Genomic DNA, 22,694 nt, shown 5'->3' with positions numbered 1-22,694 from the left:
TAATGTAAATATACACACACACAAGTGTTCAGAGAGCACTGCTCTGTGCATAGTAATCTATACAAGGGGGATGTCAACATAAATGGCTTATATTTGTTTGTATGTTTATATAGCACTTGTCGAGGAATTTCTGCAAATAGTAGTTGTTTAGTCAGTTTTTTTAACCACGGCTGTTGTAACTGACTGCAAACTCAGAATAGCGTTTTGTGTGAACGCAAACCAGAATGCCGGAAAATTCGCTCCCATTAAAACTGAAATGTGTGTGTCTGAACGCGAGCCAGATCATGTAGGATTTGTCATAGTGACAACATTTATTCTGCCACTATTTGACCGATAACATACACAATGCAGTTGTTTACGAGAGAACAACATGAAAATTAATGAGCAGGACTACTCCATAAATACATTAGATTTCACATAGTCTTTATGGGAAAAATGCCACTTCATCTTTGTGGGATTTTATGGGATCTGTGTGAATGAGCAAAATCCCCAGATTACCAGAGCAATTTTCTCAGCACTTTTCCAGAATCTCTGTATGGAAGGGGCTCATGTTCAGAGTGAATTTGTGTACTCCAGAAGAACATTTAACTGCTCTACCATTGATTGAGGGCCAATATTAAACAGAATATTTTTTCAATGAAACACAGAAAATTTAGAAAAAAAAACGGTAGGCTTTTAGTTTGATTCATAAGTAATAATCAACAGATTAATTGATTATCAGAGAATTATTGCTAACAGTCCTATCTCGATGTGTTTAATATCGTGGAAACGAGAGCAAGATTTGAGCGCTACAGTGGAATAATGACTTGGACCTGGGTTTGTTCTTCACAAATAGCTATCGAATTACTTCAAAATACCTGGAATAAAGCAGGAGTCATGTGGACAATCTATGTGATACTTTAGGGTGTTTTTATGTTTCTTGACATTAATTATATACAAAAAGTAAAACGAACCCCTACACCACACTGCGGTCAGGAGTCTTATTTGCTGACTGGCATTCATTATTTGTTACAGATCATCTGAGTCTGTCACTATCATTCGCATGTTTACAAATGCACCCAATACTGTATATTAGAGCTGCGGATAAAACAAAACAACACCACTTACCTCTTGGTTTCCAGCTTCATGCGACCCAGCTGCATGCTGATTGATCGCTGAGCGCTCTGAGACTCGTGGGAAACTGTTGAACTGAGCGTGCTCACTCCAGATGTGGCCACAGTGTCGTCATGATGAGCGACAGGCGGCGCTATATCCTTAAGGGCAGCGTTCCCCTGAGGAACTGTGTCGTCATCAATGTCCTCTTGATCAGACGCCAGGGTGAAGTGTGGCCGCAATTCTGAGAGTGAACAAACAAACATTTACTGGACACATCCAGGTCAGATCATGGAGCACATCACCAGTAAGCTGAAGAGTCAATTCAGTTGTGTTAAATAAGAGGACATCCAAATTGCACAGCACTGGGGGCTTCAAATTGCCTGCCATAAATGAACAGTAGCCAAGAAAATGGATTGTTTTAAATAGAAACCGTAGCTGTTTACCAGGTACTAATATGATGATGGCAGTCTGCACAGCCTTTCGAATGATGTTATCCAGGGCAAACATCCAGTGCGGCTTTATGTTGTGGTTATGCAGGACTTTATTTACCTGGAGAAACACAAAATGATGGGCCATAACTATTCTTGTTCTCTAAGATGAACTTGAGGAGTTTTATTGAAAAGTCATATTTAAATTCGAACTTCAGGGAAAAAAAGTCATTGAGTTTTTCCAAGTCTACATAAAATGGCATTCGCAACACATTTTAATTCCATAATGTGATAATTTCAGGTGAAGCAAGAGGTAAAAAAAATATGGCAGGATTTTTATCAATTGACCCTTCGCAGGGAGCTTGATTGACAGGTGATCTGACCAATCATAACGCTGAATCCGCAATTTCTGTCCGACAAACAAACCAGACAGGAGAGTACTGTAGATTAACGTGGATGAATTTAAACTTGAAAAATGGTGTGTACTGATGTCTTTCCACCATTTTAATAAAATACCTTCTGATGTTCATTCATGTTTATTTCATGCTTTAAGTAAATATGAAAAGATGACTGGTTCACGTGCCACTTGAACTGAGCTGCCGAGTCGCTACAATGTTCTGTGGCGACACATTAAAGAGCCACAAAATGGTATTTACAGTATTGTTTAAGTTTATTACAAAATGATAAAATTTGAAAGCTAACACTTTCATACCAGAAGTAACCTGCTCTGTTTTATCTGTCGGAGCGTTGTCAGTGTCCTCCTTGCACCACGTTGTATTTTTCACTGTGTGTGGCGTGAGAGCAGCATGGCTTGTTGGACACAGCACCATTAACTGGCGGGAGGTTTGCAGATTTGGTTCAGATTTTGTGAATTTGCTGCACTGACCGACAGAAAGCTGCTTGGTTTGAAAGTGACTTCTGCTACACTACTGATGGACTGTTTTTTTTTAACTTCGAAATTTATGCAATATTTGTGACCGCAATTCATCAGATGGCTTTGGCTAGACACTCACCGCATCCTGGAAGCCGAAGAGCGCCACCTGGAGTTGGCTGATCGCTGTGCTGTCAAAGTCAAGCTCTAGTTTGAGCTGAGAGAGGGTTCTGGCAATTATTTTTCTGTCCACCATCCTCACAAAATCTCCCAGACTTGTAACCAGTGTGTAGATATGCTGATGTTTCAGTTTGGTCTCCTCAGACCCCTGTATTGAGACAGGAAAGGGACACAAAGCACTTAAAAAAAATTAACTGCAAAATGGCAAGATTTCATGCTCACAATCTTATTAAAAATTTCTCTGCTGTTGTACTTGCACTAAATATGTAACTCCAGGTAAAAGAATCATTATGTGCAGATTTACAATGCATCTTGCTGCTTTTATAAAAAAGGTTACCATTTAATGAAAATGTTAAAGAAATTTTCAGCAAAAAGTTTTTACAAATTAATTGACATTTAAACGTATAAAGTGTCAAACTTCTATTAGAAGATCCCTGACATGCAAAATAAAGTTAATAGTGCTGTTCAGTGATTTGGAAAATGTGTTTAGAATCATCTTTACTGACTTTATTGAACTGTCGCTGTCACCAGGCTTGTGCTAAAAGAATACTTATGGCTCATTTTGCTGTCATTCACACAAGCGTTGATGTTGTTTTCGGGTTCACCTGTGTAAGCGCTTCTTGCAGATGATGCACTATTTTCTCTCTGTCCTCAGTCAGGATTCGGTGTAAAGTCGCTCTCCTTTCACTGTCTTTCCTCAGCATGAAGAAACCAGAGTCCTTCTCTTCTGGGGAAGGTGGTGCGCTGTGGTCTTCAAAGTTCTCCACAGGAATACTGCAACAAATGTGTGGAGGAGTATATTTACAGATTTGCTACAAGTAGATGCACTCAATGCAAAACAAACGGTACATAGCAACATAATAGGGCATTATCTACGCTAGAATGAATCTTCAGACTCTCTCCTGACCTCAGGAAGAGGGAGCGATGACCTTTGACCTCTCTCTCGCTGTAGCACTTGGTGCTGGGTTTGAAGTTGAAGGGGTTTGTGCAGAGCTCATTGTCAGGCGAGACAGATCCGTATTCACTGCTGCTGCTGGTGTCTTCGACCACAACGGGAACGGGAAGAGATATGCTACGCAGATACTCTACGAGAGACCAGCATAATGTCCCTTCATATCAGTCATTTATGCATTACACACTCTCCTAAAGCATAGTTCTGAGCATAGAAAAGGTAAACTGAAATGACCGATGATTATTTTCAGTTGACCTTGGATCTTTTGCACATTGACTGAACTTAAACATGAAAAAGAGTAAAATTACTAAATGTGAATATAAATATTGATTAAATTTACAGGAAACTTATCAAAGACAAAAGAATAGGTATAATATATTAACACTGCTTATATGCAAAACAGACAGGACTCACCAGTTCCTGGCGTAAGAGCTGCAAAAAAGAGAGGAAAAAAAAAATTGTATTATTAGCACTTTCCATTATAAAACAAGGGGGCAACATAGTGATGAAAACTATATTTTTTCTTTCTTTTTCAGCAAAGAGCAGTTCTTAATTTGCTTTGAATCTGAACACAGTTCAAAACTGCTGTGTGTTTTCAGTTCAACAATAAACATTAAATAGGCATTACAAAACTAAAATACAAAATTGATCAAATTAAATAAATACAATAAAAATACACCAAAATTGGTAACAGAGTTGAAAGTAACAAAACTAAAGTTAAATTAGTAGCCTAAATTAACCAACCACTCATTCTGGCCTATTTAGTTGGGACCAGATATTAATGTATTTACCATAAATAAAAGGCAATTTGATCTCAATAATTTTGGTAATTAATTTTTTCATAAATTCTGTAATTAAATTCTGAAATTAATATTCACTTGTTCCCCCATCATGTTGTCTAAATGATTTTGGGTGTCACTTTTTAGATGTAACAAATTAAAGTAGTGCAGCATTTTCTAATGGGAGAAAATTAAGCATGTGAAATCTCTGACACATGTAAATATGTTTTGCACTTGTTTATTAAATGATCTGAAAATTCAAGTTTATGTCAAAATCTGTATTACTTAGTCACTGGAAACAGCCAAGCGCGTTATGTCCAAAATAAAAAATAAAAGCAGGTATAATAAGAAATAAAAGCAGCTGAAAGTGAGAGAGCATTTCTTTTTGCTGAGTTTAATCTAACATATAATTGATTCCTTTTTATTCCTTAATTTGATCCCTATTCATGGAATGTACCAACTGAAATTATTGCTTGGTATGAGGAGTAATGCCTATATAACACACACACACACACACACACCTGTGAAACTGCTGTTCTTTGATCGTTTTTTGCGCGATGTAACAGTGAGGAATTCGTGGGTGAGCAGATCGTTGGCCGTGGCTCGGCTGTCTGGATCAGGCTCGAAACAGCGCAGGATAAATGCTTTAGCTTCAGTGGACATAGAGTCAGGAATCTCCGGATGGATTTTAAACATCCCAACCTAGACAAAATACACCAGCACAATCCTTCAAAACTCTGGACCAAACTGAACACAAAACAATTTACCAATGCAGGATAAGTGTATTTTCTATGTGCCCTGGTGGGTTTAAAAACCATTTAAAATCTACTAAATGACATATTACATTTATGTTTAACAAAGCACAAATTCAGTACACAGTAAAAAACTAAAAGAACATGGCGAATTAGGCAACATATTATGCACATTTTGTCAAAAAATATTTGTGGTAAATTGACCGCATATTCGGCATACTGAACACAAAGGATTACTTCAGAACAGGTCACAAAGTAATCATGACTGACCTTGAACATTGCTGCTTGCGGTTCCCCCAGCTCATAAAAGGGTGGTTTCCCAGTAGCCATTTCTATAATGGTGCAGCCCAGAGACCAGATGTCTGCTGGCTTGCCGTACCCACGCGGCCCTTTATCTATGATTTCAGGGGCCATGTACTGTAACGTACCTGACATACACAAACAGCATGGAAGAAATAAACAACTGCTAATAACAGTAACTACTGAATATTTTTAAGATTCTAAAGATATTAATCAAAAGTCAATCGACCAAATCTGCAGCACATATGTGACCCTGGAGCACAAAACCAGTCATAAGCAGCACAGGTATATTTGTAGCAATAGCCATTTGTATGGGTCAAAATTATCCATTTTTCTTTTAAGCCAAAAATCGTTAGGATATTAAGTAAAGATTATGTTCCATGAAGATATTTTGTGAATTTCCTACCATAAATATATCAAAACTTAATTTTTGATAAGTAATAAGCATTACTAAGAACTTCATTTGGACAACTTTAAACGAGATTTTCTCAATATTTTGATTTTTTTGCACCCTCAGATTACAGACTTTCAAATAGTTGTTTCTTTGCCAAATATTGTCCGATCCTAACAAAGCATACATCAATGGAAAGCTTATTTATTCAGCTTTCAGATGATGCATAAATCTCAATTTAAAAAAATTGACCCAATATGTCTGGTTTTGCGGTCCAGGGTCACATCTAATAGCTGTGTCCTTCAGTGTTATAGAAGTAACATGGCAAAACAAATAATATATTCAGTACCAGTAAAGGTTTCAGTGCAGGGGTTTATTCCGGCCAGACGTTTGGATGTTCCAAAATCAGAGATTTTCAAAACTCCACTGTAGGTGTTTATCAGGACATTATCCCCCTGTAGGTCATAAAGTAGCAATTGCATCAATCATATCTGCTAATCAGTCACTCCTCTGTGCAATTTCAGAATCTCAAAGAAATCTGAAGGAGATCAAAATAATGCAGTAATATAAAGGCCTAATAATGCATATGGCATGTGTACAGCTGAGGCTCTCAAAACATTTACGTGTACGCCTCATTTTATGATGAAAGGGTTATTACCTTAATGTCTCTGTGAACTATCTGGTTGTCATGCAGGTATTTGAGACCCTCCAGTATCTGTTTGGTGTAGAAACCGATAGTTGGTTCATTGTTTTTTAGAGGACCCCACTTTGACCTGAGCAATGCTGATAGACTGCCTGTGATTCACAGAAAAATACAAATATTTTTTACATTTTGAATAAAACAGATGAATTTTAGCCTAAAGATGTGTACCTATAAGTACACTATAAAAGGTCTACCGAGTCGGTCTCACCTCCAGGCACCTGCTCCATGAAGATCTTGATAAAGCCATTTTCGCTGATGGAGCCTAGGTACTGCACGATGTTCTTGTGCTTGAGGTGTTTATGCAGGGCGATTTCTTCATGCAGAGGCTGTGAATATCTATCAACACAGAGCCGTTACATGTGCTGTTAGATAAACTATTGCTGTGTGATTGCATGCATTTTTCTTATTTCTATTTTCATCTGCTTAATCATACCCTCCTAAACACACACATGAATATTGTATATTCATTTCTATCATACATAAACTGTATAAACCCTCAGATGAATAGTCTGATGCTTTACCGACTGAGCCATCCGGGCTCTTACGGATAACAGCATAATGGCAAAACAAATTTGGCCAACTAAACACACACACACACACACACACACACAACTCCAGCATCAACACTACAAATTATGCTTGACGACAGTAACAAGTAATCAGACTTTTTACATCGGATGTATGCCATAATGAAGATAGGTTTGCCATAGAATACAGTGATACTGGTTATACTCAGTACAAGGACTAGCACGTGTGCGAAATTTAATATCAGCTAAAAATATATTCTTCAATTCTTCTGCATGATCTTCAACTTCAACTCTGTCATTCTCTGCCCAGTGATTTTGTGCTTCTCTGCTATTTCTTGTGAAATTGACTTTCATTCACCAGTATGTCATTCTCATTGTAACACTGTACATTTATAGAACAAACCGCATTCTGTATTGATTCAATATGGGATACTTACTTTTTTTTTTTTTTTTTAAATATAGGACAATGCTGAATTTGATGCAACGAGTGGCATCCCTGAATGCTTAACATATCGAGGTTTGCTAATCAAAATACAATTTAATTAAAAACTTTTTTAAATGTTTTAAATCAACGTAGCATCCAACCGTACAGCACTGGTATAAAAATGATGACATTGTGGCAAGTCTACATGAAGGTTTACCAGGCTATGCAATGAGAAAAGTACCATTTGTTATAGTATTCAATGAAGGGCAAAATTGTCAATCTTGTCAAAATGTTGTAAAAAAAAAAAAATAATAATAATAATTCACTGCAATGAAATGCATTCATATCCAAAATAATTTGATTTCAAAGCGAAATTAAATTTCATTTCAGAAAAATGGAAAAAAGAAAACTGTTGCTCACCTACTGTCCCGTTCAGGAATCTCTTTGATGGCTAAGCGCACCTGGTTACTGAGGTCACGACCGGCATAGACTACCCCAAATGTACCCTTACCCAGAACCATCCTCTCACCGTGCTCATCGTATTCATAATCATACTGCAGGCACACAAGAACACACAAATCACTCACTGTCTTACCTCCCTGGTGCTCAGTACTATATATAACAAATTTATGCAACAATCATTATTTTACCTCTAAAGCCTCGGATTCACACTCATTCTCTTCTGAGCCTTTCCAGGCCTCCTCGGTGAGAGAGTTTACCAGATCACAGAACCTATGCAACACAGATCATCATCATCAGACATGTAACGTGACATGATCACAATTTAAACAAATAAAGTCTAATTAATTAAATGACGGTGCTCATGTTTTAAACACACAAAGATGCACACTGTGATTAACTTTTAGACCTTATTATAGTATGCCCTACACATAGTATAAATAAGTTTTTTTTCATTGCATGAGTTTGTAACCGTCTCTTTCTCTTGCCCACTCATGACTGAAAGGAAATAATTCACTAATAATTCGCTAATGTCTAATGCTTTTAGCAGCAGACAGAACTATTGGCCGATACATTCTGGATTGCTAGTTTTTATAATAAGTCTGGTAGACAATCAAATCTGCAACTTCTGTCCTTAAAGAGTCTATGGCAATGTGAGGAAGAATAAATGAAATGTGGGGAAAAAGGCATTTGCAAAAACACACACATGACATACCTTTTGCAGTGCATCTCTGTGCAAAAATAGATTTGGAAGTCTTCTGAGTTGTTCACCACATACAGAAAACAGCTGCGCTCATCGAATTTGGAGATGCTGAATGCCAAAAAAATATATAAAAAAGAAGGTTAAAAAAAATGCTTTATCCTAGGTGAACATTTCTATTATATATTTACATACTATACATGTAAATATTATCTTTTACCTCACCTTCTTCTAGTAGAGGGAAGTCAGTTCATTAATTTTCTTAAAAAAATCAAGTTAAGTTTTTAGGGGATGACAGCATTTACCTCACACCTCGTACTGATGTTGCATTGAAGTTCCACTCGTGGATCCCACTACTCTAAAACAGAGAGAGAGAGAAATTGTATTCATCCGGATAATGACGTAAATTAGCAAAGTTCAGCAGGTCTGATAACATTGAAAACGTCATAACATTTGCAGTCTGCATGATACAGTGAATGATGTTCACCATAAACTGACTACGATGTTTTCTACATTACATTTCATCGTTGGATGTGCATGATATTCAGGCTGCGTCCAAAGGCGGCTGACTTGTTTGCTCACTGCCCTGTCAGGCAATGACTTTGCAAGCAACGTTTGCGCAAGAAGGTACCTCTCAAAATTGATTTCAGACAGAGGCAGCATAATGGTCTAATGATGTGCAACGAAATATAAACACAGCTGGTGAAATAAAGCAAATATTTAATCACTAAAATACTAATTTCTCACTAGAAATATAATTAAAAGTTAAAAAGTTGTTCAAAACATATTTACATGAATTACAATCACTGGATTCAGACAAATCTGGTTGCCTTCCTACCTCTTCAACCTTTTCAATTTTCAACCATTTTCCAACTTTCAGACACAGCCTTAGTATAACTTTTAACAAATTTAATAGTAGCATTTTGGGATTGTGTTAAATTTACAAAGTTTGAAATGTTAAATTTATAGTTTAACTTTGGGACAATGAGTTAAGTTTACAGTTATAACTGTAACACAAGTTTTGGAGTATGTTTGAAGTTTCTTGTTCAATTGTTTATTGTTCAAGTCTAAAACTATGTTTTAGGTTTATGGTTACATTTCAAATGTAAACCCTGGGACCTAAACGTTTTAGGTTTACAGCTAGATTTGGGGGGGATGGTTAAACTTAGAAAAATCTGCCAAAACTTCACTGTTGCTGAGTGCTAATTCTGTACCGGCCCATAATTTAGTAGCCCCAGTTGAGTATATTTTTTGTTAATGTTTTTAAAAACATTACATATTAATAATGAATACACTAAGAAAGGCTAGATACAGAGTATCTGCCAAGTTAAGAACATTTTAAGAGCTTTTTTTTTTTTTTAAACCAGCTCAAAAAAAAAGAATATACAGTATAGTCAACATTTGAAGTGGATCAAAAAAGTTCATCAAAGTTGTCCTAAGATAAGAATGCATTTTGGTTTTAGGACATCTTTGATGAAAGGTTTTGATCCACTTCAAATGTTGACTACTGTAGTTATGTCCATACTGAAGAAACTTACACAAGCTCAAAATAACATGTAGAACATGGAACAGTTTCATGATTTTAAACGTGCAGCAGTCTATAATGCAATGTTCAGATTTGTAAGGATTTAGAGGTTTAATAAGTCAACAAATCCAAAAAGAACATCTGAATTTAAGAATGAATGGATAAATAGTAAGTTATTTATTACTTTGTCATCAGGGGTCACATGCCAGATGGATAGTGTGTTCTCTTCCACATCTTTGTTGATTGAGAGGTAAGATGGCTGGTACACTTTAGTGGGCTCCAATATCAATACCTGCACACATCAAAAACAAGCAAAATTAATTCTGACAATAGACATTGCTTAACATGTCATTAATGCCCAATAATATTATGCAGTGTCTCAGGTCAATACTCTTACTAGTACAAAAAACAATAATTGTCAAGAGTTTGAGTGACCAAGTTTACATGCACATCAGAAAAGGGTTTATTCCAGGGTTTTCTATGCATTGAAACAACACAGCGCATGTAAACGTGATCATTTTTGTGTGCTTTCTCACAGTAAGAGTTGTGATGTGGCAATGTAATGTGGCAACTTAGCAGAAGAGTCATTGTGTGAGGAGGGCTCATACAGGAAAACGGACAGATGTCACATCCTTTTTGGTGGCTTCCACCATAAAGTCCATCCAGAAGTCCACAAGCTCTTGTTTAGGGGCCTGTGGCTCAGTGGTTGGTTTTGTAAAGTGCTTATAGATGAGGATGGTCTCAACCAGTGAGCGTAGATACCTGAAATACAACATAAAACACAAACACCTTAATGAATGAACGATAGCCTACTCTAAAAGACTACAAGTATGACTCACTTTTAACAGACAACTACATTCTTACATTTTCTGAAGCGCTTGTCTCTTCAAAATTCATTACTATAATGCCAGGATGCTGTTAGGTGTTTGCTAACCAGCCCAAGCCAAAGAAGTCCACCCCAAAGTTTGTATATTATCTCTAGATATGGCTTAGAATTTATAATGGGACTAAGAGCGCACTGGTGCAAAATGCTCATTTGATTTTATTCTCCTTTTAAAGGGTTACTCCATCCCAAAATGAAAATTTTGTCATTAATCATTTACCCCCATGTCATTCCAAACCAATAAAAGCTTTGTTTGTCTTCGGAACACAATTTAAGATATTTTGGATGAAACCGGGAGGCTTGTGACTGTCCCACTGACCGCCAAACAATTAACACTGTCTTGGCCCAGAAAAGTATGAAAGACGTTGCCAGAATAGTCCATCTGCCATCACAAGCCTCTCGGTTTCATTCAAAATATCTTAAATTGTGTTCCGAAGACGAACAAAGCTTTTACTGGTTTGGAACGACATGGGGGTAAGTGATTAATGACAAAATTTTCATTTTGGGGTGGAGTAACCCTTTAACCGCTAGATGGCACAAAAAATTACAGAAGAACTTTTCTAAACATCCATGCTTCCCTATGCACATGAAAATTTGGCTGCTCCTTGATGCAACTGTGAACAGCAATGCATGTGATTCTGTGCTAATTTGAACTAGTATTTAAATGTTTGTTTCAAATGTTATAGATTTATGTAGGGAATGAGAATCAATAAAATGACCAAATATATTTTGAGATATTCTTAATGATTTTTGTTTCAAATTAAAACTGTTTTCAATAACTAAAGAATATGTAAAAGGATGGTATAAAATGCACCCCTGCTGGCATGGATAAAGGCATAATTGTTGGCAGATTTTTCCATTTGTAGACGCGACATTTTTAAATTTAGTTGGTTAATATCATTTATTAAGTTGGGTGTGCGCATTAAAGACAATATTTAACCATATTTAAAAATATGATATTAATCATATAACTAAAAAAATAAAAATACAAAAACTGTAAAACCATATTAAATTATTATGGGATCTCCTTCAATGATTTCAGAATCTTTACATTTAAATTGTTTTTTCTTCTGTATTTTTATAATTAACAAATTTTAATGACAGAATCTTTATTAAACAAAAATAAAATATTTTATTCATCCAAACAGAAAACAGTACAAACTTTGCTAAAGTGAATGTTAAGAACAAGTATTAACTTGGATTTTATGCAAAACATATTACTAAACATTACATACTTTAAATAGCGTATTTTGTATCAATACTTTTGTCCCTTCGTGGTGAAGTGAAATTTTTACCCCCTCCACTCATACATGGATAAGATTTTTAAACAAAACAAACCACTTCTGTTTTATTTTCTCACAAAATGCTGCTCCATCAATGTTGAATAAAAATTTATTTTTTCATATACTGTGGGAGTAGTGAAAAGCACATTTTCCTTGAGGTGTGTGACTTTAGCCCCACTGTACCCTAGTGTAGGCAATTATAGGTAATATTAGAATATTTACTACAGATCATTTATTTCATTACTTATATATTTTATAACTAAAGTATAAAAGATTTCAATAAAAGATTTCAGTATCATCTATGACTTTTCCAGGCCTGGAAATCAGTTTTAAAATTTCCTAAACACTGTTTTCATTCAAAATCAGTATGAGCAATAGTAATAGCGATAGTAATGTCTTAGCGAACACTAATAATTAATGGCAATTTTTTTACAGCTATAAATAATACATAACAGATTATATAATAATATATGCATATTATTTTAAACAATGATGCATGTGAAATGCGAAAGTGTGCACATACCAAATGGGAGCTTTAATTTTGAAGAGTTTCTCAGAGGCCTGGATGACTCGTGTGTTGTCACAGGCGAGAATACTAGCCCCGAGAAAGAATCCCACATCCCAGTAACTCTGTAATCTATCCAAACTGCCCTTCCTCCCCAAGAGACTGCTCAACTTCACACCTACAGGACACAGATTAAGTGCATATGTTATATTAAGAGGCATATTAATATATGGGAGACTTATTAATATTGATACATATGATATTTTGGTTACTCTCACTAATATATGAGACAGACAAGAGCATGCATGCTCTCTATTTGAGAAAGGAGGATGCTCTTTATTAGCAAGTATCAAAAGTAGTATTTGGGAAAATGACAACATTAATATGCAATTTAATATCTTTATATTGTCATATTGTGTGTGCACAATTAAGAAAACCAATGTAGACTGATTTTTTAATTACAATAAACAATACATCAAAGTCTTAAATAAACAACTACTAAAACATCTCTCTGTAATGCACAGCTCCATTTATTTAATAACAAAAGTATTTTTCATATGTGTGTGCGTAACAAAACTATCAAGACCTGTGTTGACCACACTGAATCAGTGAGTTGTTTATTTATTTTTTATACTAAGTACACTGCTCACTTCTGACTATTGACAAACAAAGTTTTCATCCTCTCTATATTCAAGTGCAAGTTTGGCACCATTCACCTTCTAAGCAATGAATACTCCTGAAATAATGTTGTGTTGCTGAATCTTTTGTTTAAATACATCACATTTCTGATGTAAAGCTGGTTGTGAAAGTCTTTCATGTTAAGGAAAGTACTTTCTGACACCAGAAAATAAATGTTGATTTTGCACAATTTATATCATGTCACATTTAAATTTAAAAACTATCAGGCCAATATTTCTTATGACACCAGACAGTAAAAAAAGTACTTTAAATAAATGAATATATAGTGTTTGCCCCACCACTTTTATAGAAGTGGTTGAACAGATGAGTGCCAACCAAATATTATCCAAACTGTCAATCAAACGCACCTACTTTACGCAGTTCAAAGGAGGAGTCAAACTGATGTCCGGCAGCCAGTAGCAGCACTGCATAGTTTATACCAGAGTGCAGTGTGGGCTCTGATTCAAAACCTTTTCTAAACCTGTACATGAAAGAAAAAAAAAAGTACAGTACAATGCCACTGCTCCTGTTACTATGGCCACTTTACTGGCGAATCTCACAAAAATTGTCAAAAATGCAAAAACTGCAATGGTCCTACAAATAGACTTCATTTTGTTTACACAATATAATTTAGATTTTTGTGTCAAATGTGACCTGAATTTTTTCGTGAGATTCACCCTCAAGTCCTCACCAGTGTATGCCTTGATCTCTGCTATCCGTGTCGGTGAAATGAGAGTCCAGGAACATATCTTTATAGATTCTGCCTACCAAACAATAAATATCAGATGCCACCTGCTCATCAGAGTTCACTAATGGCAACATAGTGTCCAAAGCCTTCTGTCTGTCTCCTGGTAGGTTCCTCCTGCAGAGACAGACCAAAAAGAGACTGTGAAATTCAGAAATTAACCAAAAAAAATACTCTGGAATTAAATGTTAGACACTATATGTAAGCCTTTTATAGGCTACTTTCATTAAAACACTTTGACCCTGTGCTGCTTTCAAAACACTGCACTGTTTGTTGGATGAGCACAATAAAGCAACACTGACTCAACCAATGGTTTTCATAAGATCTCTCATCAATGGTCTTTAGAATTTAAATCATATCCATTTTTATTCATATACTACTCCATGTCCTAGACAGGTGCTGGATGTTATTTCTACTTAACTCTAATACTTTTATTTAGCAAGGGCACATTCAATTGATCAGAAGTGACAGAAAATACATTTAGAATTTTTTTTTTAGGTGTTTTTGACAAAAATACTAAACAGCACAACTCTTTTCAACATAAGAAACATTGTTTCTTGAGGACCAAATCAGCATTTTAGAATGATTTCTCTAAGATCATGTGACACTGAAGACGGGTACATTTTGCTATTTCACAGTATTTCTGGTCTTACTGTATTTTTGATCAAATAACTGCAGCCTCAGTGAGCTTAGTGAGGCCTAATTCAACTTTTGATCGTGGTATTTTAAACATCAAACATTCTGATTAGCTGCGATTATGATTATGTGGTGTCACATCATTTTAACATTCAGTGTAAAGAGACAAATTACTTGACGTTATAAACCTAGGACAATTGTGTTTAGTTAAGACACAGTAAGATGTTCAGTGTCACCTGTTGAGGGCAAAGGCGTAGTGGAACTTTATGTGAGGATGAGCCACTGGGTCAAAGGTCGGCAGCTTTTCCAGTGTTTCAACTAACTTCACAATGGATTCATAATCCTACAAACAGATAAGCACAAAACAAAAAAGAAACCGTTCACAGAAAATTTATATTTATTATACAATATTACAAAATTACTCTCATTTACAACACATGAAAAAAATGATATAAAGGAAAATCTTAAAGAAAAATCCTGTCGTAAATGTACATTCGGTTTCTTTGCATACTGTATTTCTTTAGTTTAAACCTTTGGTAAATAATAAAAAAACAATGTTCAGACAATGATTCTTGCATGTAAAATTGATTTGCTTCCAACTTCATTCAAACAAAAGCACTAAAATATTAACGACATCCTCTTAAATAAGAGTTATAGTTTGAACTGACTGCACATTATCAGTAACCACAAAAACATAAATAATTAATAATTAATTAGACCTTTGGCACATTTTCTTTCACTTTGAAGCTTTGATAAAAACTTCAATGTATTAGGTACTGCACTACACAATCATTTTCAACTTGAAAGTAATTGAAAGTACTAATGTCTAATTCATGAACAAACAGTTCTTTTGATCCGTTTATGTTAGCAAATTAGACTGAACAATTCATGAATCAGTCTTTCGTTCATGTCCGATTATTAAAACATGTGTCAAGTATGTGATGTCTGGTGATAATGTAGTGACAAGATAAAGCACAAGAACCATTGAATCAAGTCAAAACAAGAACGATTCATTTAAACAAACTGAATCGCCCAAATGAGTCAAACTTCTAAATGCTAAAACATAGCTGCAAAAATGAGCAAAAAATCTTAATGATTATGACATTACAATTATTAACATATGACTGACCACATTTTTACATAAGTTACATACTAAGTTCTGTAACATGGCCCACCCATGATGAACAATGCTGAGGTTAGCAAACATAAAGAGGTAATTACGATGCACAAAAGACAAACTTACAAGTCCAGTAACAAAAACCACCCATTTCATTTTGAGGCTTTAAGAAAGGGTGGAAAATTGTGATGGAATTAAATTATGAGTGTCTTTGGTGCAAGAAGCCTTGACTACAAGCGGACATCAGGAATAAATGCTATGAAAGTGTAGAATTTGGTTTAATAAGAGAGAAATGAATTTGAGGAAATGAAGGTAACAGAAGGTAAGGAAACTGCGTAACTGTAGTTAAAAGTCATTTATCATACTTTTTACTTCTGAAGTAACTTACTGCCAAGGTGTGTCTGAGTTATAGCAGAGCATTTATGACTTCCTCTTATTAATTTTTAACAGGACAGGCACTAAGAGTCCAATCAATATTAGTATCCTTTCTTTGAGCACATCTGTACTGAAATGATCGGTACACAACTTCGACATTCAAAACAGTCCTTTTATTGTTCTTCATTTTGCTTGGTTAGCAGATTTATACCAATTTTGTCTTTACAAAATTGTCTGCCTTCATTCAGTATCAGCTCCACCAGACATAAAGAGAAGGCAGCAAGCGTAAAAAGCAGAGCCAAGCTTAGGGACACACCAAGCTCTACACCTCACCTTGACATCTTCAGAGGAAATCTATTGTAGAGGAGCTTATTCTTTCCTTGGGAACAATTTTTCTTGGTTGTCACAAACTGCAAATGCCAAAACTAACATTATTTGCTATATATATATATATATATATATATATATATATATATATATATATAATATTTCATGGGCTACTTTAATCAGAGCAAATCATGCTAACATTTTAGGAAATGAACCTTAACCATCACGATCATGGATTAATAGAACATTCCAGGTTCAATACAAATGAAGCTCAATGGACAAAGTCTGTAGCATGCTGTTGGTTACTACAGAAAATGATTTCTACTCTTCCTTCAGTTTGAAAAATCAAACACTCAAAGTGGAAGCATTTGGGGGTAAGTCATTCCGGAAGTTGAAAAGCAGAAATGAATGTCTTTCATTTTGGTTAAAGCATCAGCTTTTCAAAACAAAAATGTGTTTAAGATGTACTATTGGGAGCACTGTGTTTGACACCTCCGGTTATGTGTTACTGATGCAATTCCTGAGTGTGGAGTGTACTCCAAGTAAACAGTGTTTTTATGGACACATATCTTTGCACATAACATGTATCATTTACAAGGTGTACCCTGTTTACATGGTCATGACAGGAGCTGAAATATTGGATGTACATTTGCACAGACAAAGCAAACAATTTTTATCACAGTAGTCTCATGTTAACCGAGACCCTGCTGGTAATGGAATGCTTGTTAATGAGAACTAACAAGTGTTATCACTTTTGCAATGAGGTGAGAGATGGGATGAGAGAGATCCAGACAGAAGATCGTGATGGCAGTGTGTGCGCGCATGGATCCTGCCTACCCAGTGGCTCACCACGTTTGAAACCCCTTGTCCTGGTTTTCGTATATGTTTTGGTTTTTGTTAAGGAAGCACATGTTTACCAGCTGCTCTGCAACCCAGACCTTTTTTCCCCTCGCCAATCCACCTTTTTCCAAACGAGTCTACTGTGTTTAAATTATGGGTGGCACTTCTGGTTTATGGAGTTTCCACACAAAATGCCTGAAACAAATCATACTCAAATAAGAACTCTGCCAATAAACCAATAAACTCTGCCAATAAACCTTATCTGTCTGTGAGCTGTACATTTTCAGTCATGCTCTATTTTTAGGACAATAAAAAAACGCTTAGCATTTTAATATGTGACACTGAATGCAATGACAAAATCTTTGACAGCATCTCTTTTCACTAAGATCAGCTGTGTTCTGTTCCTTCTGATTCTTTTATTGTTTCTTTGCATTTCGACATATTTCTAAAAAAAAGACAACAGACACTGTGCAGTTGTGGCCTGCTCTCCTGTTTCTATCCCCAAATCCTCACTCTAAAGCTTAATCACTTAATCACAATCTTTTTTTGGTTTGTTTGTTTCTTCTAATCCCAGAAGCATTTACTGGAATATTTATAAAGCTAGGAAACATTTTGAAATATCCATCAGTGTTGCAGTTAATGATAAAGTTTGGATTAACACAACATGCATGTTACATAAACATGCATATAATATTTAACATCCATTATTTCGCTACTGAAAGACTCGTTCATTTGAGCTTTTGGGGTTACTCATAGCCTTCTGAAAGTATTTTCAGGAGTGAAAAGATTGAACCTAACAAGTTTAATAGAAGTTGCTGAATGTATACAGTTTAACAGAAGTTACTCCCATAATTCACGCAAAGTGTCATGGTGTCATTTGTAGGCAAAATGTGGACAAACTGAACCCATTAGACACTAGGCTTGGGCGGTTTCCAAATTTTGATACCGTCAAACCTCCTCCCTATTTTACCTTTTACCTAATTTTCGGCGATTCCGTGATGCCACCACAGATTCGGAGGTTAATTAAGTCCATGAACATTACACGGAATTCTGTGAGATCATGTTGGCTGCACTGAGTGAACTCGGGTCCATCCTCGCAGCAGTGAGTGGATGGTGGTTTCGTATATGCGACCTTAGGTTCGAGGTATTTCCATCTCTCGCGGTCACCTTTTTGTTGCACAATTTGCAAATTGTCTCGTCCGTATTTACCGCCTCTCCCTTCTCGTTCGGGCGAAACCCGAAATACTGCCAAACTGCAGAAGTTGTGTTCTTTTTCAAGACCAGGTCACTTGGTGCGCGACTCGCCATCTTTCCCCCTCTCTCTCTTTCTCTTTCTCCTCCACGCTGTCACGTGATGACAACCAAGCATACGCATTTTTAGGCATTAAATAAATTATATTTAATATATATCCTCATCTCCTATATAAGTGCATTGTTTTTTATGACGGTATAACGGTATTGAAACTGATACCGTTGCTATTTTTAGATCCCGCGGTATACCATATTACCGTATTACCGCCCAAGCCTATTAGACACTTGTATAATATTTACAAAACTGTGTTCATTTAGGTGTTTGTCACAGCACAATGTCTTGCCCCATAGACTTCCACTGTAAGAGGATTACTGTACACACGATTTTGGTTTGTTTTACAAACTGAGACACAAGAAAATACTTTTTGGAGAAATAAAACAGCATGTGACAGAGCATTCAGGCAATGTGAGAAAACAGTAAAGATCAGCAGGATCAACCTATGAATGGCTTATGGCTGTGTCCACATAACGAGCAGTACTGCAAGATTTGAAAAATTACACACATCACCTTTAACTTGTCTTGAACCTGGCACATCCTGTTAACGTGTGACCTAAATCAACCAATAACATTCTCCCTTCACTCATTTCACCAGTGCATACACGTTTTGCTTCAAGAAAATCTTTAAAGTTAAACAGAATTATGATGAATAATATTACAAATAGTTTGCAGTCACTGTGAATTACAACCAAAAGTTTATGTGATGCAGTCACCTGAATATCTCTGTATGACAGAAGGAGGTTGATGACGACATCGGCTGAAAGACACTCTACGTTATCGAGCCGCTGCTGGATCCGTCTGAGTTCAGCCGCTAGCTCTGCTCCGGTGTAAAGCTCACGCGCTTTACGAATCTCATTCAGAACCGTCTCACGGAAGTACTGGCTAAACAAGCACACAAAAGAGACAAAAACAAAAGTTACTGAACTATGCAAGAATGGAAATACACAATGCAGATTCACAGAAGTTATTATTAAACACTCACACTAAGCAAACAATTTTAGGAACAATATTTCAGCCCCAAAGTTGATTAGTATGGGCAGTATATGCTGTAATTACACCATCTGAGCCCATGAAACATCTATCTCAACTGATGGCTACCAGTATATTCAGTTAAGCACACAAAAGCACAATAATTTTAATAATGTCTCTTTTCGCTTTATTTTGCCAACAAAAATGGTTCCAAACAAAGCAATCACAGAATGTTTGTGCGACCCCAAGCAAAACAGAGTGGTTTTTCGGTCCTGTATACATCAGCGTTTTTGAACAAATCAATTCAATGAGCCATTCATTAATACAGCCATTACAACATTAATACTTGCTACTGAATAAATCAGCCGATTGAATGAATTGGTTAAATGAATGCCTCAAAGACCATCTTAATAAGACAAGACTTACATGACTTTTTATATTTTAATATTCAAACTATTTTGAACACATTAATCTCATAGCATTATTATTAACAAACTTCTGGCAGAGTCAGCAAATGTGGGTCACGCTCCTACAATGTGACAGCACTTACAGCTCTATTCAAAATCTTGCCAAGCCACAGAGCACCACTCACATTGTTTTCCATTAAATTACAAAATATATGCATCATATAGACAAATATCATAATACAGCTCACACTTTCCAATTGCACTGCTTTTTCAAACACCAAACATTAATTGATGCCACTTTGATCATTTATTTTTAAATTATTGCCTGTATGGTAATTAGATTCACTGTTGAGGACTGGTGTCCTGAACCTGAGGACATGAGTACAGAAAGACGCGCTCCATGTCTGATATGAAATCTTTGAGTTGTCCAGCATTCTGGTGCTTCTTGTCCAGTGTGTGACTGGGTTTGTCATGTTGTTAGATACCTAAACTTTATTGTAAAGTCTGGTATTAAACACTGTACATGTCTGTCTTGTCTCTCGCATTAGCCTCGTCTAAATTATTATGGCATTATGGCATTATGACATGACATTCAAACTTATTGATGAAACTACTTAAGGGTGGGCGATATGACCAAACTCTTAAACCATATTATGCGTCATTCTGTTCATGACCGAGATACACCTCCCCTAACTGTAACTGTGGCTGAAAATCAAAATGTTCTAATTCACATATTTTTTAAACATACAGTACATATAAATGTTGAAAAAATGCAATGATACTTTTAAATATGATCAAACCACCAGTAGGTGGCGGCAAGTGGCTGTTTTAATGAGTCATTCATTCATTCATTCAACCGATTCATTCAAACGGCTGATTCATTCGTAAACGAGGCAAGTGACTGTCCTTATGAATGGTCCACTGAATCATTGACTCACTCGATTTGTTCAAAAACGTGGATTCATTCAGTAACGAAACACCGCTTTGTGTTGCTCGGAGACACACAACAATTTTGCTGTGGCTTTGATCGCAACTATTTTCGTCAGCGAAATTGACCAAAAACAGTCAATATTTTGTCTAAAATCGAAGTCACTTAATTTTAACTTGTTTATTGAAATACTATTGTATAAAATCAGTGTCACATTGCAATCGTGTTGACATTGATATTCGGGGAAACATCATGGCCGTATAATGTTACTTATCTAAATCATAAATCATATCTTTTTTTTTTTCCTACGGCAGCATGCATCTATAAATTTCTGTGAGTTACTTTGTGTGCTGTCTCTCTCACACACTCACTCAGGCTGTGCAAGCCTCATCTGGCATGGCATAAATACATGATCAGTCGCTGTTTACATTGAATGCAATTAAAATTAGAATCATTCTCATGCGAAACGACGTGTTTACACGCGACTGTGAGTGTGCGCATGGCTGTGACAGCATTGCCTGCACCGCTGGCAATAAAAGGATCGGCTCGGAATCGGTAAGACGTGATCCGGGCCGATCATGCGAAAAATCGGCCGATTCTGATCACTGGCCGGTCAATCGGTGCATCTCTAATATACATATGGTGAACTGAAACAATGTGAAAAACAATATACAAATAATACTTAAGGGTGGGCGATATGACCAAAATTTTAAACCATAGCATGCGTCATTCTGTTCATGGCTATTGTATTACTGCTGTAATGACATTCAATTAGCTGCGAGATGAAAATGAGAAGTGAGGAGATAAAGGAGGTAGTGAGATCCCACCAGGTGTTGGTCTTGCAGCTGGTGAGCAGTTGAGTGAGTCTGTCCAGCAGTGGCATGCAGATGGGCCCCAGCAGGGCCTCAAAGCTGGGCTGCATCAGTTCACTCAAACCCTTCATCAGACTGCTCTCACAGCAATACACCTTATTCTGAGGCGTCACCATGTATGCAATGAATGTGTAGTTAGCGGCACATGTCTGGAAAAAGAGCAAATATCCACAGTGAAAATGAACACTGATGAATAAATCAATAGTAAGCAGGTATATCATGCCCCAAAAATGGGTCAAAGGTATTTTCTGGATTGTGAACAGGAGAAAAAAAAAATCTATACATTTTATTTAGAGTCATTTGGCAGTTTGCTATGTTTTCTTGGCCTCCTATCATTGTATTTCTCACAAATCTACTGAAGTTAACTCATAAACCTCTACCCCTATTTATTTTGTTAGCTAAAACAATTTTTGTACCTAATTATAAAATCCTACAACAAAGCTTGTTGCAAAAAAACTAAAATACACCGATAATGTCTGTCAAATTGCTTATCTCCTACAACATGATATAACCAAAAATAAAAATAAAGTTTTCTTTTTCCATGTTTTCAGGTTTGCAATCAAACCGTTTAACCTACATGAATAACAGCACAAACTTAAGAAATGAGGCAAAAAAAGACTTTCTTCTTTCTGTTCGAAAATGACAACAAATTAACATGCAGCAGAGAGGAAGTAAAGATTAAGACTTACCATATTCTTCTGACATATCACCTCCTGTATGAGACAAACAGCAGA

General features: G+C 36.1%; 1 protein-coding gene across 1 annotated transcript in view; it reads right to left on the bottom strand.

The window, feature by feature from the left end:
* map3k5 (mitogen-activated protein kinase kinase kinase 5) overlaps positions 1-22,694 on the bottom strand; it is a 41,771-nt gene that overhangs the window by 2,574 nt on the left and 16,503 nt on the right. Inside the window, exons 3-26 of the mRNA XM_058755859.1 lie at positions 22,650-22,673; positions 21,916-22,109; positions 19,498-19,666; positions 15,053-15,159; positions 14,127-14,297; positions 13,804-13,916; positions 12,776-12,935; positions 10,695-10,848; positions 10,271-10,378; positions 8,867-8,919; positions 8,577-8,672; positions 8,053-8,134; positions 7,823-7,956; positions 6,660-6,787; positions 6,407-6,543; positions 6,098-6,203; positions 5,328-5,485; positions 4,827-5,007; positions 3,941-3,958; positions 3,482-3,659; positions 3,180-3,348; positions 2,537-2,722; positions 1,539-1,644; positions 1,108-1,336 (exon numbers count right to left, since the gene is read on the bottom strand). Coding sequence (XP_058611842.1) covers positions 1,108-1,336; positions 1,539-1,644; positions 2,537-2,722; positions 3,180-3,348; positions 3,482-3,659; positions 3,941-3,958; positions 4,827-5,007; positions 5,328-5,485; positions 6,098-6,203; positions 6,407-6,543; positions 6,660-6,787; positions 7,823-7,956; positions 8,053-8,134; positions 8,577-8,672; positions 8,867-8,919; positions 10,271-10,378; positions 10,695-10,848; positions 12,776-12,935; positions 13,804-13,916; positions 14,127-14,297; positions 15,053-15,159; positions 19,498-19,666; positions 21,916-22,109; positions 22,650-22,673 — 3,161 coding nt within the window. The remainder of the gene's footprint in view (positions 1-1,107; positions 1,337-1,538; positions 1,645-2,536; positions 2,723-3,179; positions 3,349-3,481; positions 3,660-3,940; positions 3,959-4,826; positions 5,008-5,327; positions 5,486-6,097; positions 6,204-6,406; positions 6,544-6,659; positions 6,788-7,822; positions 7,957-8,052; positions 8,135-8,576; positions 8,673-8,866; positions 8,920-10,270; positions 10,379-10,694; positions 10,849-12,775; positions 12,936-13,803; positions 13,917-14,126; positions 14,298-15,052; positions 15,160-19,497; positions 19,667-21,915; positions 22,110-22,649; positions 22,674-22,694) is intronic.

This window comes from Onychostoma macrolepis, chromosome 20 (genome assembly GCF_012432095.1).
Source record: "Onychostoma macrolepis isolate SWU-2019 chromosome 20, ASM1243209v1, whole genome shotgun sequence".
NCBI classification, from domain to species: Eukaryota; Metazoa; Chordata; class Actinopteri; order Cypriniformes; family Cyprinidae; genus Onychostoma; species Onychostoma macrolepis.
The sequence above is the reverse complement of the archived record's forward strand: the minus strand, read 5'-3'. Positions and strand labels throughout refer to the sequence as shown.